Source organism: Sus scrofa, chromosome 2, assembly GCF_054392235.1.
Source record: "Sus scrofa isolate SSC_HxYL_T2T_F1_AM1 chromosome 2, Sscrofa_HxYL_maternal_Yorkshire_Landrace_v2.0, whole genome shotgun sequence".
In the NCBI taxonomy this organism is placed as follows: domain Eukaryota; kingdom Metazoa; phylum Chordata; class Mammalia; order Artiodactyla; family Suidae; genus Sus; species Sus scrofa.
In genome coordinates, this window is record NC_139384.1 from 10,095,994 (window position 1) to 10,117,423 (window position 21,430).

At 46.6% G+C, this 21,430-nt stretch overlaps 2 protein-coding genes and 2 long non-coding RNA genes across 20 annotated transcripts in view; 3 read left to right on the forward strand and 1 right to left on the reverse strand.

The window, feature by feature from the left end:
- The window catches only part of CPSF7 (cleavage and polyadenylation specific factor 7), a 25,196-nt gene extending 13,134 nt beyond the window's left edge, over positions 1-12,062 (forward strand). For 10 of the 17 annotated variants that reach the window (XM_085010951.1, XM_085010953.1, XM_021082931.2 and 7 more), the window contains 5 exons: positions 166-580; positions 1,077-1,195; positions 3,414-3,582; positions 4,215-4,382; positions 10,091-12,062. In XM_085010951.1, the coding sequence (XP_084867077.1) occupies positions 318-580; positions 1,077-1,195; positions 3,414-3,582; positions 4,215-4,377 (714 nt within the window). In that variant the 5' untranslated portion in view covers positions 166-317 and the 3' untranslated portion in view covers positions 4,378-4,382; positions 10,091-12,062. Of the gene's footprint in view, positions 1-165; positions 581-1,076; positions 1,196-3,413; positions 3,583-4,214; positions 4,985-7,016 lie in introns of all 17 variants that reach the window. The other 7 variants (XM_021082932.2, XM_085010947.1, XM_085010954.1 and 4 more) reach the window with 2 other exon arrangements.
- A 921-nt stretch (positions 12,063-12,983) lies between these two features.
- LOC146405082 (uncharacterized) lies at positions 12,984-15,407 on the forward strand. Its single transcript, XR_014836929.1, has 2 exons — positions 12,984-13,151; positions 13,243-15,407. It is a non-coding gene; the product is annotated as an uncharacterized LOC146405082 (long non-coding RNA).
- TMEM216 (transmembrane protein 216) lies at positions 14,813-20,897 on the reverse strand. The gene is given in 7 exon segments (XM_085010961.1): positions 14,813-14,975; positions 14,978-15,025; positions 15,028-15,084; positions 15,663-15,866; positions 19,177-19,269; positions 20,074-20,175; positions 20,842-20,897. Coding segments are annotated over 7 exon segments (630 nt in total). The 5' UTR covers positions 20,879-20,897; the 3' UTR covers positions 14,813-14,886.
- Positions 16,296-19,722, forward strand: LOC146405083 (uncharacterized). The gene is made up of 2 exons (XR_014836928.1): positions 16,296-19,000; positions 19,121-19,722. It is a non-coding gene; the product is annotated as an uncharacterized LOC146405083 (long non-coding RNA).
- Positions 20,898-21,430: the final 533 nt, after the last annotated feature.

Sequence of the window (21,430 nt, forward strand, 5' to 3'; positions counted from 1 at the left end):
CTTTTTCTCTGAGGCCAAAGTAAAAACAGTAGATAATTTTACCTTCTTTCTCAGCTACCTGTCACCTTCTTCAGTGTGGTGTCAGATGACTCATGCTGAAGGATGAGCTGGTCCCGTGGTTATGTTTGAAGCTTGGGCAGTAATAGTAACTCTTTTGCTTCGTAGGAATACCTCCTCGGGCCCACTCCCGAGATTCCAGTGATTCTGCTGATGGACGGGCCACACCCTCTGAGAACCTTGTACCCTCATCTGCCCGTGTGGATAAGCCCCCCAGTGTGCTGCCCTACTTCAATCGCCCTCCTTCAGCCCTTCCCCTGATGGGTCTGCCCCCACCCCCAATTCCACCCCCACCACCTCTCTCCTCAAGTTTTGGGGTCCCTCCTCCTCCTCCTGGCATCCACTACCAGCATCTCATGCCCCCTCCTCCTCGATTACCTCCTCATCTGGCTGTACCTCCCCCCGGGGCCATCCCGCCTGCCCTTCACCTCAATCCAGCCTTCTTCCCCCCACCAAATGCCACAGTGGGGCCTCCACCAGATACTTACATGAAGGCCTCGACACCCTATAACCACCATGGCAGGTAAGGACTATCTCGTTCCTTTCAGATCTGAGCCAGATATAGTAAGGTAGATAGTGTGTTAAGTGTTTTGGTCTCCCTGAGGATGTGAGCACTGAATTCTTGTGTTTTCCCTTGTGAAAACCCTGTTGTCGTAGTATGGAATCCTGGGAAATAGTTAACTCTATTAAAGAATGTTTTTATTTGGTGTTTTGTTTGCATCTTACCCCTGGACCCAAACCATGTCCTTCGTATCCCTTTTTAAGGCGCTTGATTGAATTGAGTGCTATAGGTCACTGTTAGAATGCCATGAGTGTCTAGCATAATTGGGTTATGGCAAAATTACAAAAGTGTATGATATAAATCCTGTCTTTGTAGAGAGCATGAACGTATATGTGAACAGGCAGAGATCCTCTTACGACCTTACACAGGAGAGCGTAATTAAATAACACAGCCCTCTAGAGTGTGGTAAAGATAATAAGGGGTCTGGGCAGTCAGCAGTGTCATTATTTCTGTGCAGCCGAGATTCGGGCCCTCCGCCCTCTACAGTGAGTGAAGCAGAATTTGAAGAGATCATGAAGCGAAACAGAGCAATTTCCAGCAGTGCCATTTCCAAAGCGGTATCTGGAGCCAGTGCAGGTAACTCATCCTTAACCTTAGTTTTTCCATTGTTTTGTCATTTCCATTGGCAGGAAGTTCAATAAGATAAAGTTGGAGCACTGGGTAGATTCTTAAGAGTGGCACATTTTGAAAAGCAATGTATAACCTGATTTCTTGGCTTTTAGGAAGCTCCACCAGTGTTATGTATTTAGCTTGTGTCTGGACCTGCCCCATGAAAACCAACTTAGTGCCTAAAATATAACTAACTAATACCATCTCATTGTGGTATTTATTGTAGAATGAAATTCCTGCCTTATGGAGATCTTGTCTCAGTGGTTGATCAGCGGGTCTGGTATCTATGTAGTGAGTCCAATGCTAAGGATAGGCCTCAGCTTTTTCAGGACTGATGCCTCAACTAGATGATGGTTAGATATGGAATCTGACGACATTTGGGAATCGAGGCCCAGTTTGTAGCCTGTATGTAGCATATCCTAGAAAGAGACTGTTGGGTGTCATCTTAAGGCATAATGTACCCTTCTAGCTAACTTTTGCCCTCCTGTGAGTATTAAGTGGGCAGAACAAGAAGCCATGCCTTTGAGAGCCATGGGCACAGAATCTTGGGTTCCTAAGAAAAGAGAACATAGGAAGTTTCTGAGTTCTGGTCCAAGTCACATTAACACTCATCATATTCACTTCCTTCCTGTGAATTTCCCACATGGATGTAAATATAGCTTGTCAGATCTCCTGAGAAATCAGTTAACTCTGTTATCATTCATTTTCTGTAACTTCTCATCTTTGGCTACAAAATTTGAATCCAGAGTAGTTTAAAAGCAGAAAGTATACATACTCTCTTTCTCTTTTTTTTCCCCGCCAGAAACCTTCACTGACATCTGAGTAAATCTCTTTAAATTAAAAAGTAACCTATGCTCACTGTAGCAAGTCAGATATACAGAGTATAAAGAAAACGTTGTTCTTCTCCACCAGCCCTTCACATTAAGATGATCAGTAACCAAACCTCTCTCCTCCCTTTGTTTTGTTCTCATTCCAGTCATCCAGACCACAAATATTTATTGAATGCCAACAAAATAGGCAAAAATTCCCTACCCTGGTGGAGCCAAAATCCTGGTGCTCCTAGACCTTCACACAATCGCAGTTTTTCCGTAGTTTCTGTTCTTAACTGCCTTGCACGCAGGAAGCTTCTTGTCCTCATTATCATGTCTGGTTTCATGCTTTCCTTGCATTGTCTTGTCTTTAATGTTCTTGAAAAGCAAGAAAAGCTTTAATTTGGAAAAGCATTGTGCAAGTACCACAGCAGCCACTATTCTTGAGCTTGAACAGTGCTCAAATGTGAGGAATGAAGGGCCTAGTTCTTGATGGCAGCGTAATTAAAAATATGTGTGTATGTATATATGTGTGTACGTGCATACAACATACATGTTTTAGATATATATAAGTGTATGTGTACGCATTATCTGGTTACAGATTTAAAGTAGTTCACACATGGAAATATGCAGTGTTAGTAAACAGAAGTTCTCGGTATGGGAATCATCAATAAGACCACCTACAATTTAGTGTCTATCATCTAGATTTTTTTTTCTGTGCGTATTACAACACATATATAATTTTGATTTTTTTAACAAAAATGGAATAGGTTTCACAACTTTTTAAAAATATTCTAGACATCTGTTACATAAACTAACACCTAACATTTATTGACCCCTTACTGTGTGCCTGGCACCGTGCTAAGCGCTTTACATGGATTGTTTGTTTACATACAGATTTACCTCATGCTTTTTAACAACTGCGTAGTGTTCTTTAGAACCCGTGTTCCATAATTTGTACAGCCAAACCCTACTGAAGGAACTTTAAGTTGTTTCTGATTCTTTAGTACAGCAAACAGTGCTGAAACATTGTTTAAACTACATACTTGTGAACAGTAGTAGAAAATTTTTAGACTTGCTGGGTTAAAAAGTATGGACGTTGTGTTTCTTTTAATGAATGCTGTCAGCGAGCCCTCAGACAATGCCATTCCGGTGTGTCCACCCACCAGCAGTATCTGAGAGCCTCTGGCTGATTCCAGACCGTGGGAATATTGGCGCCATACAGTTGGATGCCTGCCACACCCACCTCATCCATTTTACTATGATTCTGTGGGACAGCTAGTTGCTCTCGGTTTGTGTCCTCCTGAATTCTCCTTTTCATCAGTTAGTTTACTGCCTCTGCTCATCCTTGGCCTTTCCCATCCATCCCCTGTCAGGGGATTACAGTGACGCGATTGAGACGCTGCTCACAGCCATTGCTGTTATCAAACAGTCCCGGGTCGCCAATGATGAGCGTTGCCGTGTCCTCATCTCCTCTCTTAAGGACTGTCTTCATGGCATTGAAGCCAAGTCTTACAGTGTGGGTGCCAGCGGGAGCTCATCCAGGTGAGTTGATGATTGCTTCAGCGGCCTGCCAGCCCTGAGCAGCACTCTTCCAGGGATTGGCAGGGGGAGGAAAGGAGCCCAGGGTATCTGGCAAGGACCTGGCTGAAAAAGCAGACCTAGCCCTCATGTCTTTAAGGGGGAAGAAATTAATGAAGCATTTCCAGTAATAAATGTTGCACTGTCTGGAATCTGTCAGGTGAGGCAGTGGACTTATTTAGGAAAAAAGAATTTGGTATAGTTAAGAACATGGGCTTTGAATCTGAATCTTGATTCGACTCGACTACTGTATGACCTTGAGTTTGAGTGTTACTCAGCTTTCCAGGCCTCATTTTTCTCATTTTTTCAAAAGAGGACAGTGGTACTTATCTTACAGACCTGTTGTAGAGATGAGCTGAGATAATGCATGTAAAGCTCTTAGCACTGTGCCTGATACATTAGTAAGATCTCAACAAATTCAATCGTTACTGTTTTTCCAAAAAAGACTAGTCCTCAAAGAGCTAACATCCTCCAACACAGGCCCATGATAGGGTGATGGAAGTGGTTTAGACAAATAGTAGAAGGCGCCAGAACACGGTGTTCTCAGAAAGAATGGGGTAGGCCCTCTGAGTGAGGCTGAAGGATCTTTCTAATAGGAAAAGACATCGGTCCCGAGAGAGGTCACCCAGCCGGTCCCGGGAAAGCAGCAGGAGGCACCGGGACCTGCTTCATAACGAAGATCGGCATGACGATTATTTCCAAGAAAGGAACCGAGAGCACGAGCGACACCGGGATAGAGAACGGGACCGGCACCACTGAGCAAGGTGGGGTGAGGCTCCGTCGCTGGCCGGTGCAAGTATGGATGATAAAGATTCCTCTTTCCTTTCAAAGCAAGTGAGGGCGCGGGAGGACTTTTCATTTAGGTAACAGGCTCAGAAGGGCAGGTTTTCTGCTTGTTTGTGAGGAGTTCCACCCTGAGATGGACCTGAAAGTAAGCTAGTTTCTGCTTGGTTTTGGACTGCCTTAACCTGGTGTCTGAGACAACATGGCATAGCGGCTAAGAGCACACTGTGCAGCCAGAGAGGGAATCCCAGCTCCTCCGCCAACCGTAGTACTTTCTCTTCCTCAGTTTCCTCGTTTGTAAATGAACATAACCAACCATTTCATTGGGTTTCCGACTATTCAGTGAGCAAATTCACATAGAACATTTAGCACTCATAGTACCTGTCACATAGTTAAGTTCTTCATGATGATAGCTGTTGTCATTATCATTATTATATTTTAACCCCACCAAACTTTCAAATGAAAAAGTTGGGAAAATTATCCAAGAAAGAAAAGTAAGACCGTTGCCGGCTTGTAGGTTTTCAAGGTCCAACATTAACGATTTTGAGAATTAATGTCTAGGAGTTCCCGTTGTGGCCCAGCAGTAACTAACCTGACTAGTACACATGAGGATGCAGGTTTGATCCCTGGCCTCACTCAGTGGATTAGTGATCCAGCTTTGCTGTGGTTGTGGCTGTGGCTGGCAGCTCCAGCTCTGATTCAACCCCTAGCCTGGGAACTTCCATATGCCACAGGTGAGGCCCTAAAAAGCCAAAAAAAAAAAAAGTTAATGTCTATTAAAAAGATTTTTTTTCCTCTTGTCTTTTTTTTTTTTTTTAAGGCCGCACCCCGCAGCATATGGAGGTTCCCAGGCTAGGTGTCTGCTTGGAGCTACCGCTGCAGGCCTACACTACAGCCACAGCAATGCAGGATCTGAGCCGCATCTGCACCTTACACCACAGCTCACGGCAATGCTGGATCCTTAACCCACTGAGCAAGGCCAGGGATTGAACCCACAACCTCATGGTTCCTAGTCGGATTCGTGTCTGCTACGCCACAACGGGAATGCCTATTAAAAAGAGTTTGAGGCGTTCCCACTGTGGCGCAACAGGATTGGTGGCATCTCTGCAGCACCAGGACACAGGTTTGCTCCCCGGCCCGGCACAGTGGGTTAAAGGATCTGGCTATTGCTGCACATGTGGCATGGGTCACAACTTGGGCTCAGATCTGATCCCTGGCCCGGGAATTCCATATGCTGCAGTGAGGTCAAAAAAGAACAAAGACAAAAAATATTTTTGAAAGTCAAGATACTTAGCAGAAATTGATCTCTCTCTTTCTTTTTTTTTTTAAATTTTATTTTCAAGGGCCCCACCTGTGGCACATGGAGGTTCCCAGGCTAGGGGTCGAATCAGCTGCAACTGCCAGCCACAGCAACATGGGATCCAAGCTGAGTCTGCAACCTACATGGAAGCTCAGCGAAATGCTGGATCCTTAATCCACCGAGTAAGGCCAGGGATCACACCTGCATCCTCATGGATACTAGTCAGATTCGTTACCACTGAGGCGCAACAGGAACTCCGTGAAAATAATTATCTCTAAAACTTTAGCGACTGTGTGGAGGATACTTCAGTGGCAGGATATATTTCTTTAGAAAAACTTATTGACAATGTTTTGTTTTGTTTTGTTTTTTTAATAGAAACAGAAGTAGGAAAGTTGGGGTCAGGGAACTATAGTAAGTCACTGAAAAGTTGGGTTAGGCCTGCCTGGCTCCAAGGGCTCCAGCTCCATTATTTTCATTCTCAGACAGCTCCAGGTCCCATCCCACCAGCTTGGCAATCCCAACTGAAAACAAGCTTCCTACAAAGACTGTTTCTGGACTGTATCTGTGGAGATCTTTAAAAGTAGTCTAGACTCTGGCTAGGATGGTCTGTTTGTGGTTCCTGAAGACTGTTGCCTGACTCAGGTGACTTTGGGGTCTCTCCTCAATTTTGTGGTTTCGCATTGATTACATTTAGGAAAACACCCTTGGTGTTTGGCTGATCTGGTCTGAAATGATGGTGATTGAAGAGGGTGAGGAGCCGGAATAGTTCTCTTCGCTATCTTTGCAGTGTATGTGGATGGATGACTGGATGAAGAAGGGAAAAGAAACTCTCCCCACTTCCTGTGTGTGAGTGCCTGTAGTTCACAAGGACTGTAAATAGTTGTCTAGTGACAACCACCTACTTACAGGAAAGGAGTCTTGTTACGTTTGGCTATAGTCCTCTACTTCGTTGTTTGGCATCGCCTGCCTTTAAGTTAAGAGGTCTTATAGTTGGGAATTCTTCTATAGGAAGCAGATAAGTGGGAAAAGGAGAAGTTAACTTTTTTATTTATTTATTTATTTATTTATTTTTTAACCTGCCTCCCTTCTGTGTGTGTGTGTTTTGTTTGTTTTTTTTTTTTTTGGGTGTTTTATTTATTTATTTATTTTGCTTTTTAGGGCTTTGGCGTATGGAAGTTCCCAGGCTAGGGGTCGGATTGGAGCTGCAGCTGCCAACTGTAGCCACATCCACAGCAACTTGGGATCCAAGCCCTGTCTGCAACTTAGACTGCAGCTCAAGGCAATGCTGGATTGTTAACCCGCTGAGCGAGGCCAGGGATCGAACCTGCATCCTCATGGAACTAGTTGGGTTTATTACCGCTGAGCCACAGTGGGAACTCTTTTCCTTCTCTGTTCTTAAACCATTCATTTATTCCACACAGTCTAGGGGTGGTTGACATCATGAAAGTGATGGATACCCCTTGGAAAATGAACATGCTGTGGATTCTGGATACTTCTTTCTAAATTTGCAGTAGGTTAAGTTTTGAGAGGTGCCCACCTCTCCAGAAATCAGACTCCAAGGAAGGTGGAGCACAATTCGGTCTCAGGGAGTAGGCAGGGTGGATAGTGTAGGACTTTGACCAGTCTCATCCCTTCTGTAGCAGTAGCAGCACTCCCTCCTTGTTTGAGCTATAGCACAGTTTCTGGTGTTGCCTGAGGGTTCGGTGTCAATCACTACCCTCCTCCAATCCTGCAGCCCTACCGTGTTTGTCCTTTGGAGCTGATAGGATAAGAGTCTCCGGGGAGGTATTACTTAGTAGGTACAAAGTATCAATTGTAGTCTCCGGCTGCACTCAGCTTAGTAGTTGGAACATGTAACTGCATGTCACTTTTCCTGCTGGCTTTACTCCTAACAGCCTTTTGGTAGACAAATTGTGAGATCCATTGGTCAGTACTTTGGGGATTGAACACTTGAACATGAGACTTTCATTTTGCCACCTATAAAATTGGACTGTTTCTTGCAACATAAGGATGATTCAATTCGGATAAAAATCCTATAACCCAGTAGTTTGCAGCCAATAGTCATTTGGCTGGTGTGGGCCTGTGACAGACAAGGAAGTTAACTCTTGAAGAGGTTTTCTAATTCCCCATTTTTTTCTAGTCACCCTCTAGGTATGTTGGTTATTGCATCTGCATAACGAGTCCAGCAGAACTGAATCTGACACCCCAAAAATGTCGATTTCTCACATTCTCAGACTGGGATGCCTAATTCCATCTGCATTTAGCAAGTTGTGATTTTAGATTTCAAGATGAGGCGATGGTGCCTAGGCCTTGTTTACCTTGAGAACTTTGCAAGCTCTATGTATAACACCTTTTAGTTAGAAAATAATAGTATTTATAGTGTATGGACAGGTGTTCCCTGAGAGCCAAGGGTGTGTTCCATCTCGAGGCAGCAAAAGAATAGCACCTTTTTGTCAGTGCTTCCTCAGGATGGGCACCACCTTTGGGGCCTGAAGTCGGACTCACTTTGGCCTCCTGTCTGCATTCACACATGAGCACCAAAATGGGAGCCATAACCTCTAAGAACTGGGTGCTCTTCAGTTGACCCTTGAACAGCATGGGGGTTAGGAGGGTTGACTTCTGCATAGTTGAAAATCTGAGTATAGCTTTACAGTCCATCTTCCATTTCTGCAGTTCACAGCTTCAACTGACCTCTGATTGTGTAGTGCTGTAGTAGGTATTTGTTGGAAAAAAGAAAATGTGCATGCAAGTGGACCAGTACAGTTCAAAGCCATATTGTTCAAGGGTCAACTGTAGCTTACTTCTGATGCATTAGTTATCCTCTGAGTTTTGTGTTGTAGGAACAGTTCCCAAATTACATCTCTCTTGTGGTATATGTGTGTATGCTTTAGAGTGTGAGGATATTCTTTATTTTAGGACATTATCCTGCTTGAAATAGAGTGAAAGATACCTGCCTGCATAGATGTTCAGAAAATTCAGAGGCCGTGACAGATTCTGAGGACCTTGAGCTGAAATAGTACCGTTTCAGGGTGTAGGAGGATCAGGCGGCTGATGGATGCATGTTTTCTTGGCTAGCTCCTCCAGGTTACAGAAACTATAGCATAGGCTATGTTGCCAGTTTGGGCATTACCAGAAATCCTAAGCCTGAGTTTAATCCCCCTTTCTCCTTTTTGCTGTCAGTCATTTTATTTGCCGAGATGGATCAGGCCACCCCTTGCAGATTGATACTGCAGCATTGGAACAAGGGCCAAGGGTACTAGGGACCTGAGCTTTGGTTGAGATGTGACAAGTGACTAAACAGCACTTAACTGTTCAGCAGAAGTCCTTAACTGCTTTTAGGTTTCTTTCTTTTTTTTTTTTTTTTTTTTCTTCTGTCTTTTTGCTATTTCTTGGGCCGCTCCCTCAGCACATGGAGGTTCCCAGGCTAGGGGTCTAATCAGAGCTGTAGCCACCAGCCTACACCAGAGCCACAGCAACGCGGGATCCGAGCTGCGTCTGCAACCTACACCACAGCTCACAGCAACGCTGGATCGTTAACCCACTGAGCAAGGGCAGGGATCGAACCCGCAACCTCATGGTTCCTAGTTGGATTCGTTAACCACTGCGCCATGACGGGAACTCCGCTTTTAGGTTTCTTGGACGGTGACTGCTAATCATTTTCTTTCTGTGCTCTGTTTTCTGTTGTGGCCTGGCCAGATCACTCCTGCTTGGTGTTGATAGGCTCCTTGGTCCCTCACCCATAGCTGTTGTCTGGGGAAAGACTTAAAATCTCTTGAGTTTTAGCACAGCTTAGAACTTCTCTGGCTCTGTGTGTGCATGCTTCTTGAAAAGAAGAAAGAGAGTTTAGGAGTTTTCCTGTGTAAGTACATGCTCTCTGCTGGGGCCTCTCAGGAGTTCAGGGGTTGATGGATTGTTTTCTTGCCATTGTACCTGCCACTTCCAGATTTTTCCCCTTCCCCTCAAGGTAAGCCATGAATTGCTCAGAATAGGTTTTCTGAAACAGTATTTAAACTCACCATGCTCCTTTATGGCAACTTTTCCTGAAATGTAGTAGCTTCCATACTTTCCCAGCCCAAGTCTCCTTTTCAGACCAACTGCTTTGCTACCTCATTTGATTGTTTTCCCCCAGCCTTCAAATAAGATGTCCTTCTTTTCCCCTCTAGTCACTGTAGCTTCTCCTCCAACCATTCCTTCACTACTCACAGTGCCAGGCACTCCCAGACAGTTCTGCTGTCTTTTCCTTTCCTAGGCTTGTATTCTGTCTACATCCCCTACTTTATACATTGTCGCTTTAGAAAATGCTAGTGTTAATTTATACAAGCCCCTGTTAAATGGCAAGTAACCTCTGACTTGTGTTTTCTTTCTTCTCTCCTGATGTTCTCATTGCAGGAGTCTGGTTGGAAGCAAATGTTTTTTTAATGGACTTGCATCTCCTCACCTTGATCAGGACTAAAGGACGGAGGCCGCTCCACCCCTTCCCCTTCCTCCAAGCCCCTAACCCCCTCCAGACCCCCAGGGAATACCCTCTGCCCTACAGGATTGAAGACTGCCTGGCAGCCCTCCCAGTCCCACTCCTGTTTGCCAGGGTAAAGAACTTAAAGATTTCATCTGGTTGGGAGGGTGGCACACAGGAGGAAACCCTGTCCAGGTCCCTGGTCTCCATAGAGAACGGTGCTTTGTCCAAGGAAACATAAGAGTTTCTGATTCTCCAGGAGGAGTTCAGTGGTGAGGTTGATGGGAAGACATCCTTCCCAAAGAAAACGGATCCTCCTGTGGGATCTGTAGGAGAGTGACCAGGTGTGCCAAAATATGCCCAGGGTCCTGCCCTCAGCACTATGTTTTGATGGGGCCAAGAGGGTCCAAACCCCTTGCTAACATACCACTTCTTTGTTGAACTCCTTTACCTCCCCAGCCCTTTGTGGAGGGACCATGAGAACAGAAATTACCTTGTGGAAAGCTGCTCCTGTCTTGCTTTCCCCCTTACGTATTGACGGTTTGTTTCCCTGGCCTCCCAGAGGGCTGCACCCTTTTAACTCCCTGCTGCCCAGCCTCCTCAGTGGACTTGCCTCTCCTAAGCAGAGAAGGCCCGTGAGGTTGCTTTCCGCTGGGGAGCCTGGCAGAGCCAATTGCCACCCTCTACTGCTTCTTGCTTGGTTGCCTCTTGCAATAACCAGCTCCACTAGGTGTTCCCTTTCCCTGGGGCTTCTCCATTTCACATGTGGAGCCCTTCCCCCAAGAAGGCTGCTTCCTTGTTTTAGAGGAAGGTACTGCCATTGGGAGTTGGGGATATCGGACCTCAGCAGTGAAGAACGCTTGTGAAGTACTAGGAGTGGGGAAGGAGGCAAGTTGGGCAGGATATGGCCTACTTCCATAGGCTTTTCTTTTTTCAGGTTTGATGTGAGCATGGGCTTGCATCCTCCAGGTACATACTTTTACTTATTGTGGGATAACCTGGCACTAGTAGGTAAAGTCACAAATTTGGTATTTTTCCAGCTTTTGACTATTGACTTAATAGCTCCCCTCGCTCTGCCTGGAGGTACTTGCTGCCTCTGATAAGGAGCAAGGAAGAAGTGGAGCCTGACTTGAATGAGCTCAGCTCAGAGTTCTAAGGACCACCACTCTGGGGGTCATTTTCTACACAGGCAAATGGAATTGCTTTTCCCATGACATCCAAATTGTGATGTGGTTGCTGCTGGAGGAAGCGGCAGCAACAGGGTCCTGCAGTACCCATGGGGCGACGGATGCTACTTCTGCATGCATCTCTAGGGCATATGACATCTAACATGAGACGTGGCATGTGAGTTGTAGGGTCACCAGAGACCCTTCTGGCTCAGAGGGGAGACTGAGTTGGATTGAACCCTCCCTCTGTTCCCTGCACGTTTCTGACACAGCCCTCAGCGCGGCACTGAGGGAGCCCCCTCCCCAGGGTTGGAGAGGCACATTCCCTTGGGACAGAGGCTACAGGTTTGTAACTCTTTTTCCCCTGTCGCCCAACCCCATCCCCACCTCCACTTCAGAATATGGCACCCCGCCCAGCCGGCCAAGTGTTCAGTGATGTGCTTATCAACAAGAGCAGCTCCGGGTGTCTTTTTAATGTAGAAAAAACCAAGTACGGTGACAGTTTAAGGAGAAAAAAGATATATAGAATACCGGAAAAGCCGTTTACCCGGAGAATTTTTTTTCTCCCCATTTTTGTTTTGTTTTTACTCAATGACACATTTTTTAGTTTTATTTCCTGATAGCAAAAGGAAAAAAAAACCCAATCCTCCAAAAGGTCAAGGCCCCGTCCCCCTGTTGTCGGTGATTTGTTTGTCTTTCTGATAGGTTGAAAATTGTGTAATAAACTTGATGACGCTGTCAATCTTTTATACTGCATTGTATTTTTTTCCTTTTGTAACAAAATATTTTTAAATAATAAATGGGGTGTGAGCTATTTCATGGATTCTGCATTGAATAGATTTGTTGAGGTGTCTGGGACATGGGCACGGGCCAAGGTAGGTTTCGGGAGGGGAACGAAACCCCGAGTTCTCAGCTGGACTTGCACGTGGGATAAGCTTGCTAGTGCCTCCTCCCATCTGTCTGTCTAACCATGGACAAGCCGCATACCCTGTAAGATGACAGCTGCTCTGCCTTCCACAAGGGGATGTGTTCAGAATCAGAACGAGTGTGAATATGTTTAAAAACAACTCGAAGTATAAGGGAAGTACAGACTAGAACGCTTAGCAGGGTGTTGTGGGTAATCCTTGGGATTCCAGAAAGCTGGCTTTTTAGAATGCCAGGGGAACAGGAGAAGAGTTCCCATGATGAAAGATGAACCAGAGAGAGGATGATGTATGTGTAACTGGTAGGGTTAACAAGTAACCCGAGTAGAAGGGAAATTCCCTGAGGGGCTGTGATCATGTGAAACTTGAAGGAAAGAAAAAAAACAGCGGGAGTGCTTCTCCAAACTTAAAGCAGTGTTCTCAAATTGAGTTCATCCACCGTCACCTGCATCTCAGTTACGTGCCGTGCTTGCTAAAAGGCCTTCCTGTGCTGCGTCAGTCTCTCAAGTCTAGAAATCCAGTTTTTATGCTCCAGATGACTTAGGTAAACGCAAGTGTGAGGACTGCTAGTTTAGGGAAGCAAGTACATTCTTCACTTTCTAGGGGCCACCATGAGGTATAGAAAGGGAAAAGGGCATGACCTTTGGGTCCCCTCTAGGTTTAAATCCCAGTGTTCACTGTTTAAGCTTAATACCCTTGGACCTGATTAACATCCACGTTGACTACTTTCTGCCTTACAGGACTTGCATGGATTAAATATACTCTGCAAGCACTGAATGAGTATTTGTCTCCTTTAAATTGCTGCCATGGACTAGAGCCAGATATGTGAGTCTGCGTCCTAAGTGCTTCCTGAAATGAGCCAGACTTCAGCCCCTGGGAAGGCCACTGCAGTCACCTGACAGTGTTAGGTATGAGTATGAGTGTGGATACCTGAGCAGGCCTCTGCCAGCTCTTGTGACCAGGGCCTGTTCCTTTGCTCTGTCCTCTCCGCTGTACCAGAATGTAAGTCCTTCAGGTCTGGATGGGCTATAGTGGCTTCCCGTGACACTGCAGTGAGTACAGCCTCTGACACGTTAACCCTGAGAGACTAGCTGCGCTGACTGCCGTCCACACTCTGTGTCTGTTGAATGATGCTCTCCTCTGCTGTGACCAACTGCATCCACACTGCTGGCTCCAACAAGCATCAAGAAGGATGAACATCTATTGAGCCGTGCATAGGAAACACAATGCACTAAGCTTCCAAATAACCATGAAGAAAATGAGAGGACTTCCTGTTCTAATCCTATCCCATTTCAACCATTCATTCTCATCCTCATGTGGTGCCCTTAAGGAGTGCAATTTACTTGATCCAGGTTGAGACACAAGTTTCCAAGCAGTGCATAACCAGTTGTGCGATGCTTGGCTGTGTTACTTCCTCATCACTAAACTTGCCCAGTGGGGGATTAGGTTAAATTGATCTCTAGAGCCTTTTTGAATTATAAGCTTTCAACTTAGAGACAATTTAGAGACAAGTTCAGTTGTCTCTAAACTTCCAACTGAACTTCCATTCATTTTTTGGTGTTGCTGGGAGGGTCACCTTAAGCCATGAAACTCTAAATGAAACAGCCATGAAGAATGATTTCCTCAGTTTGATGCCAGTGATTTCCTCAAAGCAGGGCTAGACAAAAAAGCAGTGACTCAGAAAATCAAGGTATTAGTGGGATATGTGATTGAAATGTCAGGGAGGTTCCTACTGGCTTTTTTACCGTTTCACACTTGATGAGACTTGTCTACTACCATCTGGACGGACCCTAAAGGCAGTTTGGGGCGGGGTGGGCAAGGACATAGGAAACAAGAAGAGGCATTAGCGCTTTGGACAGTGGAGGCCTACACTAGATGAGGATGAGCCTGCTCACAGGAAATAAGCAGTTAAAAACCAGCATGAAATGCTTAAAGTTCAATTACTTTTTACTTTGAGTAAGAGCAGATGTTCTAGGACTCATCTGACACCAGGGGGGCCATATGGCTCAAGGGTTCCTAAAGTGGATACTGTTATGATTCCAGGTGGCTTCTTGGGGCTTTAAAAAAAAAAAAAAAAGCCACGATTATGCAGGATGAGAAACTGCTTTAAAGCTAGTTACTTGGAGAAGGGAATGATACACTCATTTAGGGAAACATTTCTCCAGCTTGAAGAACAAAAGTATGTGTTGTTTTTACGTTAACTTGAAGTCCTAAAACAAATGACCAGAAAACATTGGTAAGTTTAGAACATGCTTCTTCCAGTTACTCACGCCTCACCTTGGAAAGACGACAATTTCTACAAGAGGAAGGGGAGACAAGATGCTGGCTTTGAGGGAGAAGTGAAGAATATAAGCAGTCAGGATACAGGCGCTGGCAGGGCCGTCGGGATTAACTGACGCTGGAGCGGCGGGAAGAGAACCAGTAGGCCACCCTCATCGCTGCCTGTGTGTCCACACTGGAGCACGAGGCAGCGCTGAGGATGAACCGCTGGGAGAGTCTCTCTCTACCTTCTCTTGGAGCGGGTGAGATTCTAGGGACGGATGCCATAAGGAAAAGACGACAAGCCCCACAACAGAAAATACACATTTATTATAAAATAATGTTTGTTTCATGATGAGAGTAGAAAAATAACACTATGAGCTACTAAAAAGTCCTGGAGCTCAGTCTCTGAGAAATGGGACGAGAGGCTTCTGCATCCCTCCGGGAGCAGGCCCTCCTGAGGCGCTCCATGGTTTACAGGACATGTGAGGCACAGCACACACGGGGGTGTGGCTCACGTCCCACCTAAGAGGCCTACACAGTCTGCACAAGATGCTCTGGCCACGACGATCAAAGAGGAGACCGGGAGGTCAGAAGGGAACTGGTTCTGAGAAGGGCCAGGAGGGGCTCGGCCTCGCCCCTCCCTATACGGGAGTGCACAAGAGGCCTGGGCTGATGGGCCTGGCTTAGAAGATGGTGCCCAGCAGACTTAGGCTCCGTTTGTTCCCCAAGTGTCTGTGCTGAGGGAAAGCTGCCACCTTTCCCAGGACAACTTGACCCAGCATTCCTCACTGGTGTGGCTCAAGTACCAGATGTGTGTGTGGTCTCAGCCTGTGAGGGCTGCTGGCTGACAGTTTTGCACGTCAAATCCTGTCCCTACTGATGGCAGAAAGAAAAAAAGAAAATGTTAAAAGACCAGTGAACAAGAGCAGCTGGCCTGAACGGTTCTGTATTCCAAGCCTCTTGGCCCCAAAGAACAAGGAGGATATCTTCCCAGTTCCCTAAGTGGGTAACCTCCCTGCTGGGAAAGGCAGTCCTACAGACACCCTTTTCCCCCGTCAAAGTCCTCTAGACCCCTCGGGTTTTGGAAGAAGAATGAACCCCTCCCGGAGATGGGAACCCAGCCCTCGGGGGACAGGAGCTGGCCCCTCAGCAGCAGTACCTGGAGAAAGCCGTCAAGGTGAGCACCTCAAGCAGCAGCTCTGAGCCACAGAAGAAGAGCAAGATGCTGTTCATGACGGCTTCCAGGCGGAGCACATACGTCTGCAGCAGCAGGTAATAGGTGGCCATCACGGCAGATGGGAAGGTCAAGGCCACACTAATACCAAGTGGCATCTGTCGTTGGCAGAGGTTTCCCTTTGTACCTGTCAGACACAGCCCATGGAGTCACCTCCAAGCGGCCTGCTTTCCTAGGCCTCGGAGGAAAGGTGGGTGGAATGGCATGGACTGGCAAGCAGAGAGAAATGGTTCTGAATGCTGACGTGCAGATTTATAAAGCGGGCCCCCCTGTGTTCAAACTAGAGGCTCTGGAGCAGCTACAGGATTGGGGTCATTCACTGGAAGGTCCTGCTTCCAGTCTGGCTCCCAGTCAAGGGACAATGGGATCTTTGAGGAAAAAAAACTTTTAGGGCCACGACCACGGCAAGCGGAAGTTCTCAGGCCAGGGATTGAACCTGTGCCACAGTTGTGGCCTGTGCCCTAGCTGCAGCAATGCATGATCCTTAACTTGCTGTGCCACAAGGAACTTCCTCAGATTTTTTTTTTTTTTTTTTTTTTTTTTTTTTGTCTTTTTAGGGCCGCACCCGCAGCATATGGAGGTTTCCAGGCTAGGAGTCTAATCGGAGCTACAGCTGCTGGCCTACACCACAGCCAAGCAACATGGGATCTGAGCCGTATCTGCGACCTACACCACAGCTCACAGCAATGCCAGATCCTTAACCCACTGAGTGAGGCCAGGGATCGAACCTGCAACCTCATGGTTCCTAGTCAGATTCATTTCTGCCGTGCCACGATGGGAACTCCAGAAATTTTTTTTATGTATTACCAAAAATACATAATCACTGAAAACTTTTCAATTAATACAGAAAATTGTTTTTTAAAATACAGAAACTAAAAGACCCTGTGACTCACCTCCTAGAGATAGCAATTATTACAGAATGATGCATATACTATTCAGACTTTTTGTATGTGTATAGTCACATATCACTATTTGTTTTGTTTTGTTTTTTGCTTTTTTTTTTTTTTTAAGGGTCGCACCTGAGGCATATGGAGGTTCACAGGCTAGCGGCTGAATTGGAGCTGCAGCTGCTGGCCTATGCCACAGCCACAGCAACACAGGATGCAAGCTGCGTCTGCAACCTACACCACAGCTCACGGCAATGCCAGATCCTTTACCCACTGAGCGAGGCCAGGGATCGAACCTGTGTCCTCATGGATGCTAGTCCGATTCGTTAACCACTGAGCCACAATGGGAACTCCACATATTACTATTTATTGTTATAAAAATAGAATCATACTCTGCATACTATTTTGCAACTTATTTAACCACTTCGCATAGCCCTCTTTCTACACATAACTACCTTACTCTTTTTTAATAGCTATGAACAATTTCATTGAGCCAGTATCCCAATTTATTTAATCCTGTATTGATAGATGTTTAGGGTATTTCTCATGGTTTTGGGTTTTTGTTTTAGTTTGTTTTGGGTTTTTTGGGTTTTTTTTTTTTTTTTTGCTTTTTAAGGCCGCACTCACGGCATATGGAGGTTCCCAGGCTAGGGGTCAAATCGGAGCTGTAGCCGCCGGCCTACGCCAGAGCCACACCAACACCAGATCTGAGCCGCATCTTCGACCTACACCACAGCTCACGGCAACGCCAGATCCTTAACCCACTGAGTGAGGCCAGGGATCAAACCCGCAACCTCATGGTTCCTAGTAGGATTCGCTTCCACTGCGCCATGATGGGAACTCCTGTTTGGTTTTTTCAACCAGTTTTTATTTGTTTGTTGGTTTGGTTTTGGCCATATCTGCAGCATGTGGAGGTTCTGAGGCCAGGAATTGAGCCTGAGCCACAGCAGTGACAACGCCAGATTCTTAACCCGCTGCATTACCAGGGAACTCCCTCAACCAGTTTTAGAAGTGAAATCGTTAGGTCTAAGAATATGAATTTTAGGAGTTCCCATCGTGGCTCAGCAGTAATGAACCCGACTAGCATCCATGAGAATTCAGGTTTGATCCCTGTCCTCGCTCAGTGGATTAAGGTTCTGGCATGAGCTGTGGTGTAGGTCACAGATGTGACTCGGATCCCGAGTTGCTGTGGCTGTGGTGTAGGCCATCAGCTACAGTTCAGATTCGACACCTAACATGGGAACTTCCACAGGTGTGGCCCTAAAAAAAAAGCAAAAACAAACAAACAAACAAAAAAACTATTAGCCAAAAGGCTGCACTTATTTATATTTATATCCCATAAATAAATGGGATATAAATACCCACATGAGTGCAGGAACAGAGACTTGTTCCTCAAACAGGCATTTGAATTCTGGGTATTTGGAAATCTTTTTAATCTGATGGGTAAAAATGTCACCTTGTTTTTCCAATTTGCTTTTTATTAGTGAGTTTGGGCATTTTATAATGTTTACTGGTCCTTTGTGATTCTTCTTTTTTTTTGCCATTTCTTGGGCCGATCCCGCTGCATATGGAGTTTCGCAGCTAGGGAGCTGTAGCCTCTGGCCTACACCAGAGCCATAGCAATGCGGGATCTGAGCCACGTCTGCGACCCACACCACAGCTCACGGCAACACCAGATCCTTAACCCACTGAGCAAGAGCAGGGATCGAACCCACAACCTCATGGATACTAGTCAGGCACATTGCCATTGAGCCACAACAGAAACTCCCAGTGCCCTTTTTTTTAGGGCCACACCCACGGCATATGGAGGTCCCCAGGCTAGGGGCTGAAATGGAGAAGCTGCACCTACCAGCCACAGCCACAGCCACACAGGATCTGAGCCATGTCTGCGACCTACACCACAGCTCACGGCAACACTGGATCCTTAACCCACTGAGCGGGGCCGGGAATTGAGCCCGTATCCTCATGGATACTAGTTGGGTTCTTAACCTGCTGAGCCACAAAGGGAACTCCTCCCTTGCTAATTTTTAAAACGAGGTTATCTTTTTCTTAGTTCTTTATGTGAACCTCTTTTTGTTGAAGTTATTTTTTTCCCTCAGTGTATGTTTTAACACCGTTTTCAGGGATGAGGTAACTCATGAGGGATTGCTCTGTACCTCCGGGGATGTAAACTTGTCCTAGAGAAATCCTTTTTCAGAGAACCGGAGGGGACCTTATTGCTGATCTACTGCCCTGGACATGGAGTTACAACGAAATCTCTTCTCCCAAGAAACGAGTGAGAGGAACCAGGCACTCCTGTAGTTAGATAATCGGGAAGGAATGATCTAATATCTCATGCCGCCACCCACCTGTGGCGCAACAGAGCAATAGACAGGTAAGTCTTGACCCCAAGTATGAAGCCGCCTGAAACTTCAGAGAGGGTGTAACGGGATATGCCACCAGATCCACTCTCTCATTGTGAGCCAAGGTTAGGTGCTTTTCTTTGTTCATCAAGTTACAGATACCAGCTCATCTCGCAAGGAATGGAAATAGCCTCTGGACAACACTCACCAAAAAACAGTCGAATTGCTTCAATGCCAAGATAAAGGAAGAGCATCACCACATCCAGGACCAGATTGGCTGTTGGATATGGTAGCAGGATACCTGCGATACAAAAGCCAGAGTTTGCAAACAACGTCGAACAGCACACACAAGGTCTCCCACTCACTTGGGAATAAAGAGAACATGAGTCTTATCATGTTCTCTTCCCATGAGCTACTTACTGAGATACGGGCAGGATCCGTTAACTCATGGTGCGGCTATGTCTGTTAGAGGCAGGCTCGTAATTATGGGCTTTTACTCCTAACTCCAAGAGTCTGTGGGGCTCTACTGCATATGGAATGGATGGGTGGTCAGTGGGGACCTGCTATTTATAGCACAGGGAACTCTACTCAGTATTCTGTGATAACCTACATGGGAAAAGAATCTGGAAAGGAATGGAGATGTGGATATGTGTAAATGAATCACTCTGTTGTACAGCAGAAATTATCGCAACATTGCAAATCAATTTATAGTTGCAATCCACTATACTTCAATAAAACCTTAAAAAAAAAAAAAGATTCTGTGGGGACGCCACTCTCCAGTTATCAGATCAGATGTACACGGATATACAGGCGCTGAATAGCTTCTGAGGGTCACCAATGGGCTTAAAGTGGAGTTCAGCAAAGAGAGGTGACAGGGGAGAGTCAGAAGGGAGAAGCCCCCATTTCCCAAACTCAAGAAATTCTTGCTGAGTGGCTTCCTACTGAATCATTCTCAAGGAAGCCATCTGATGAAGAGACCTTGCAGTGAAGAAGAGCTGCAGGGGAGCAGAAAAGAATGAAAAAATAAGGCTTTGGGTGGGAGCTGGCTCTGGGCTGAAGTGGGGAAGGGATGTTGGGGAAAGGGTAGTTAAACCCCAGACCTTACCTTTATACAGAAATATGAAGAGTTCCAGCAGGAAATAGGTAGCATAATACCACCCGTTCAGAAAGAAGAGGATTTCCAGGGGGGTGGAAGACAACCGTTTACCTGAAAATAGGAGCACAGAGAAAAGAGACGGGCTGGAGGGCAGGCAGCTCAACCCCAGTTATTTGAATGGTTCTGTGTCTAACTTGGAGGAAACAGGAGGCCGCAGCTGGTGGAAAGGGCCACTGGCGGCACTTCTGATTGTTGATGAGAAGGGTGTCTGTGTGTGTGTGTGTGTGTGTGTGTGTGTGTGTGTGCACGCGCGTGTGTGTACAGATTGTGGAGGGGTTTCAGCTGACAGAAAGGGTCCCTGGGGGCACTTCTGTTTGCTGATGAGGAGTGAGTGTGTGTGTGTGTTTCCTTCAATCTCCTCCTTTCCAGAATCGCCATCAAACTCTACCGCTTCGGCTTTGGGGGTGAAAGTCAGGGATCTAACCTCGTCGCTATTTAGGAAGGAAAACTGGGACCCAGAGACAGCACTGGCCAGTGTGAAGCCACGCTGCAAATTCCTATTGAGCCGGCCTAGAACAGGCTGAGCCAAGGATTTGGGGGTATTTGAGACCCACATCTCGAGACCTTCTGGCACTCAGGGTAGGTGAGGCTGCTAAACCCTGCTGTGGACAAGTGAGGAGAATGGAGGGTTCAGGTCGACGCTGGGAGAGGAGGGCGGGGTGGGGGGGGAAACTGAAGGGATCAGGACCAGCAACTCACACACCTCCAGAACCTCACCTCGCGGCGCCATCTTCAGTCCCCATGGAAACTGCATACGCGGCTACAGCACTCCTGGAGCAGCGAGGCGTTGCCGGAAGCGAGGGACGGAGCGGCCCTGGATTCGGGCCCTTCTATCCGCCTGCTGCACTCGATGGTTACCTGGGGCCGGGGGCGGTCTTGTGACGGCCACGCCTGCGCCGGGAGGAGCGCGGGCCGCAAACGGACTTCGCTGGGGTTTTGGCCGAGGACTGATAAGAAAGCAGATGAGGGAGTTCCCGTCGTGGCGCAGTGGTTAACGAATCCGACTAGGAACCATGAGGTTGCAGGTTCGGTCCCTGCCCTTGCTCAGTGGGTTAAGGATCCGGCGTTGCCGTGAGCTGTGGTGTAGGTTGCAGACGCGGCTCCGATCCAGCGTTGCTGTGGCTCTGGCGTAGGCTGGTGGCTGCAGCTCCGATTCGGCCCCTAGCCTGGGAACCTCCATATGCCGCGGGAGTGGCCCAAGAAATAGCAAAAAAAAAAAAAAAAAAAGAAGAAAGCAGATGAGGTCGTCTGCAGGACTCCGAGGGCGGGGGCAGTTTTCGCCCCGCCCCCATCCCAAATTTACCAG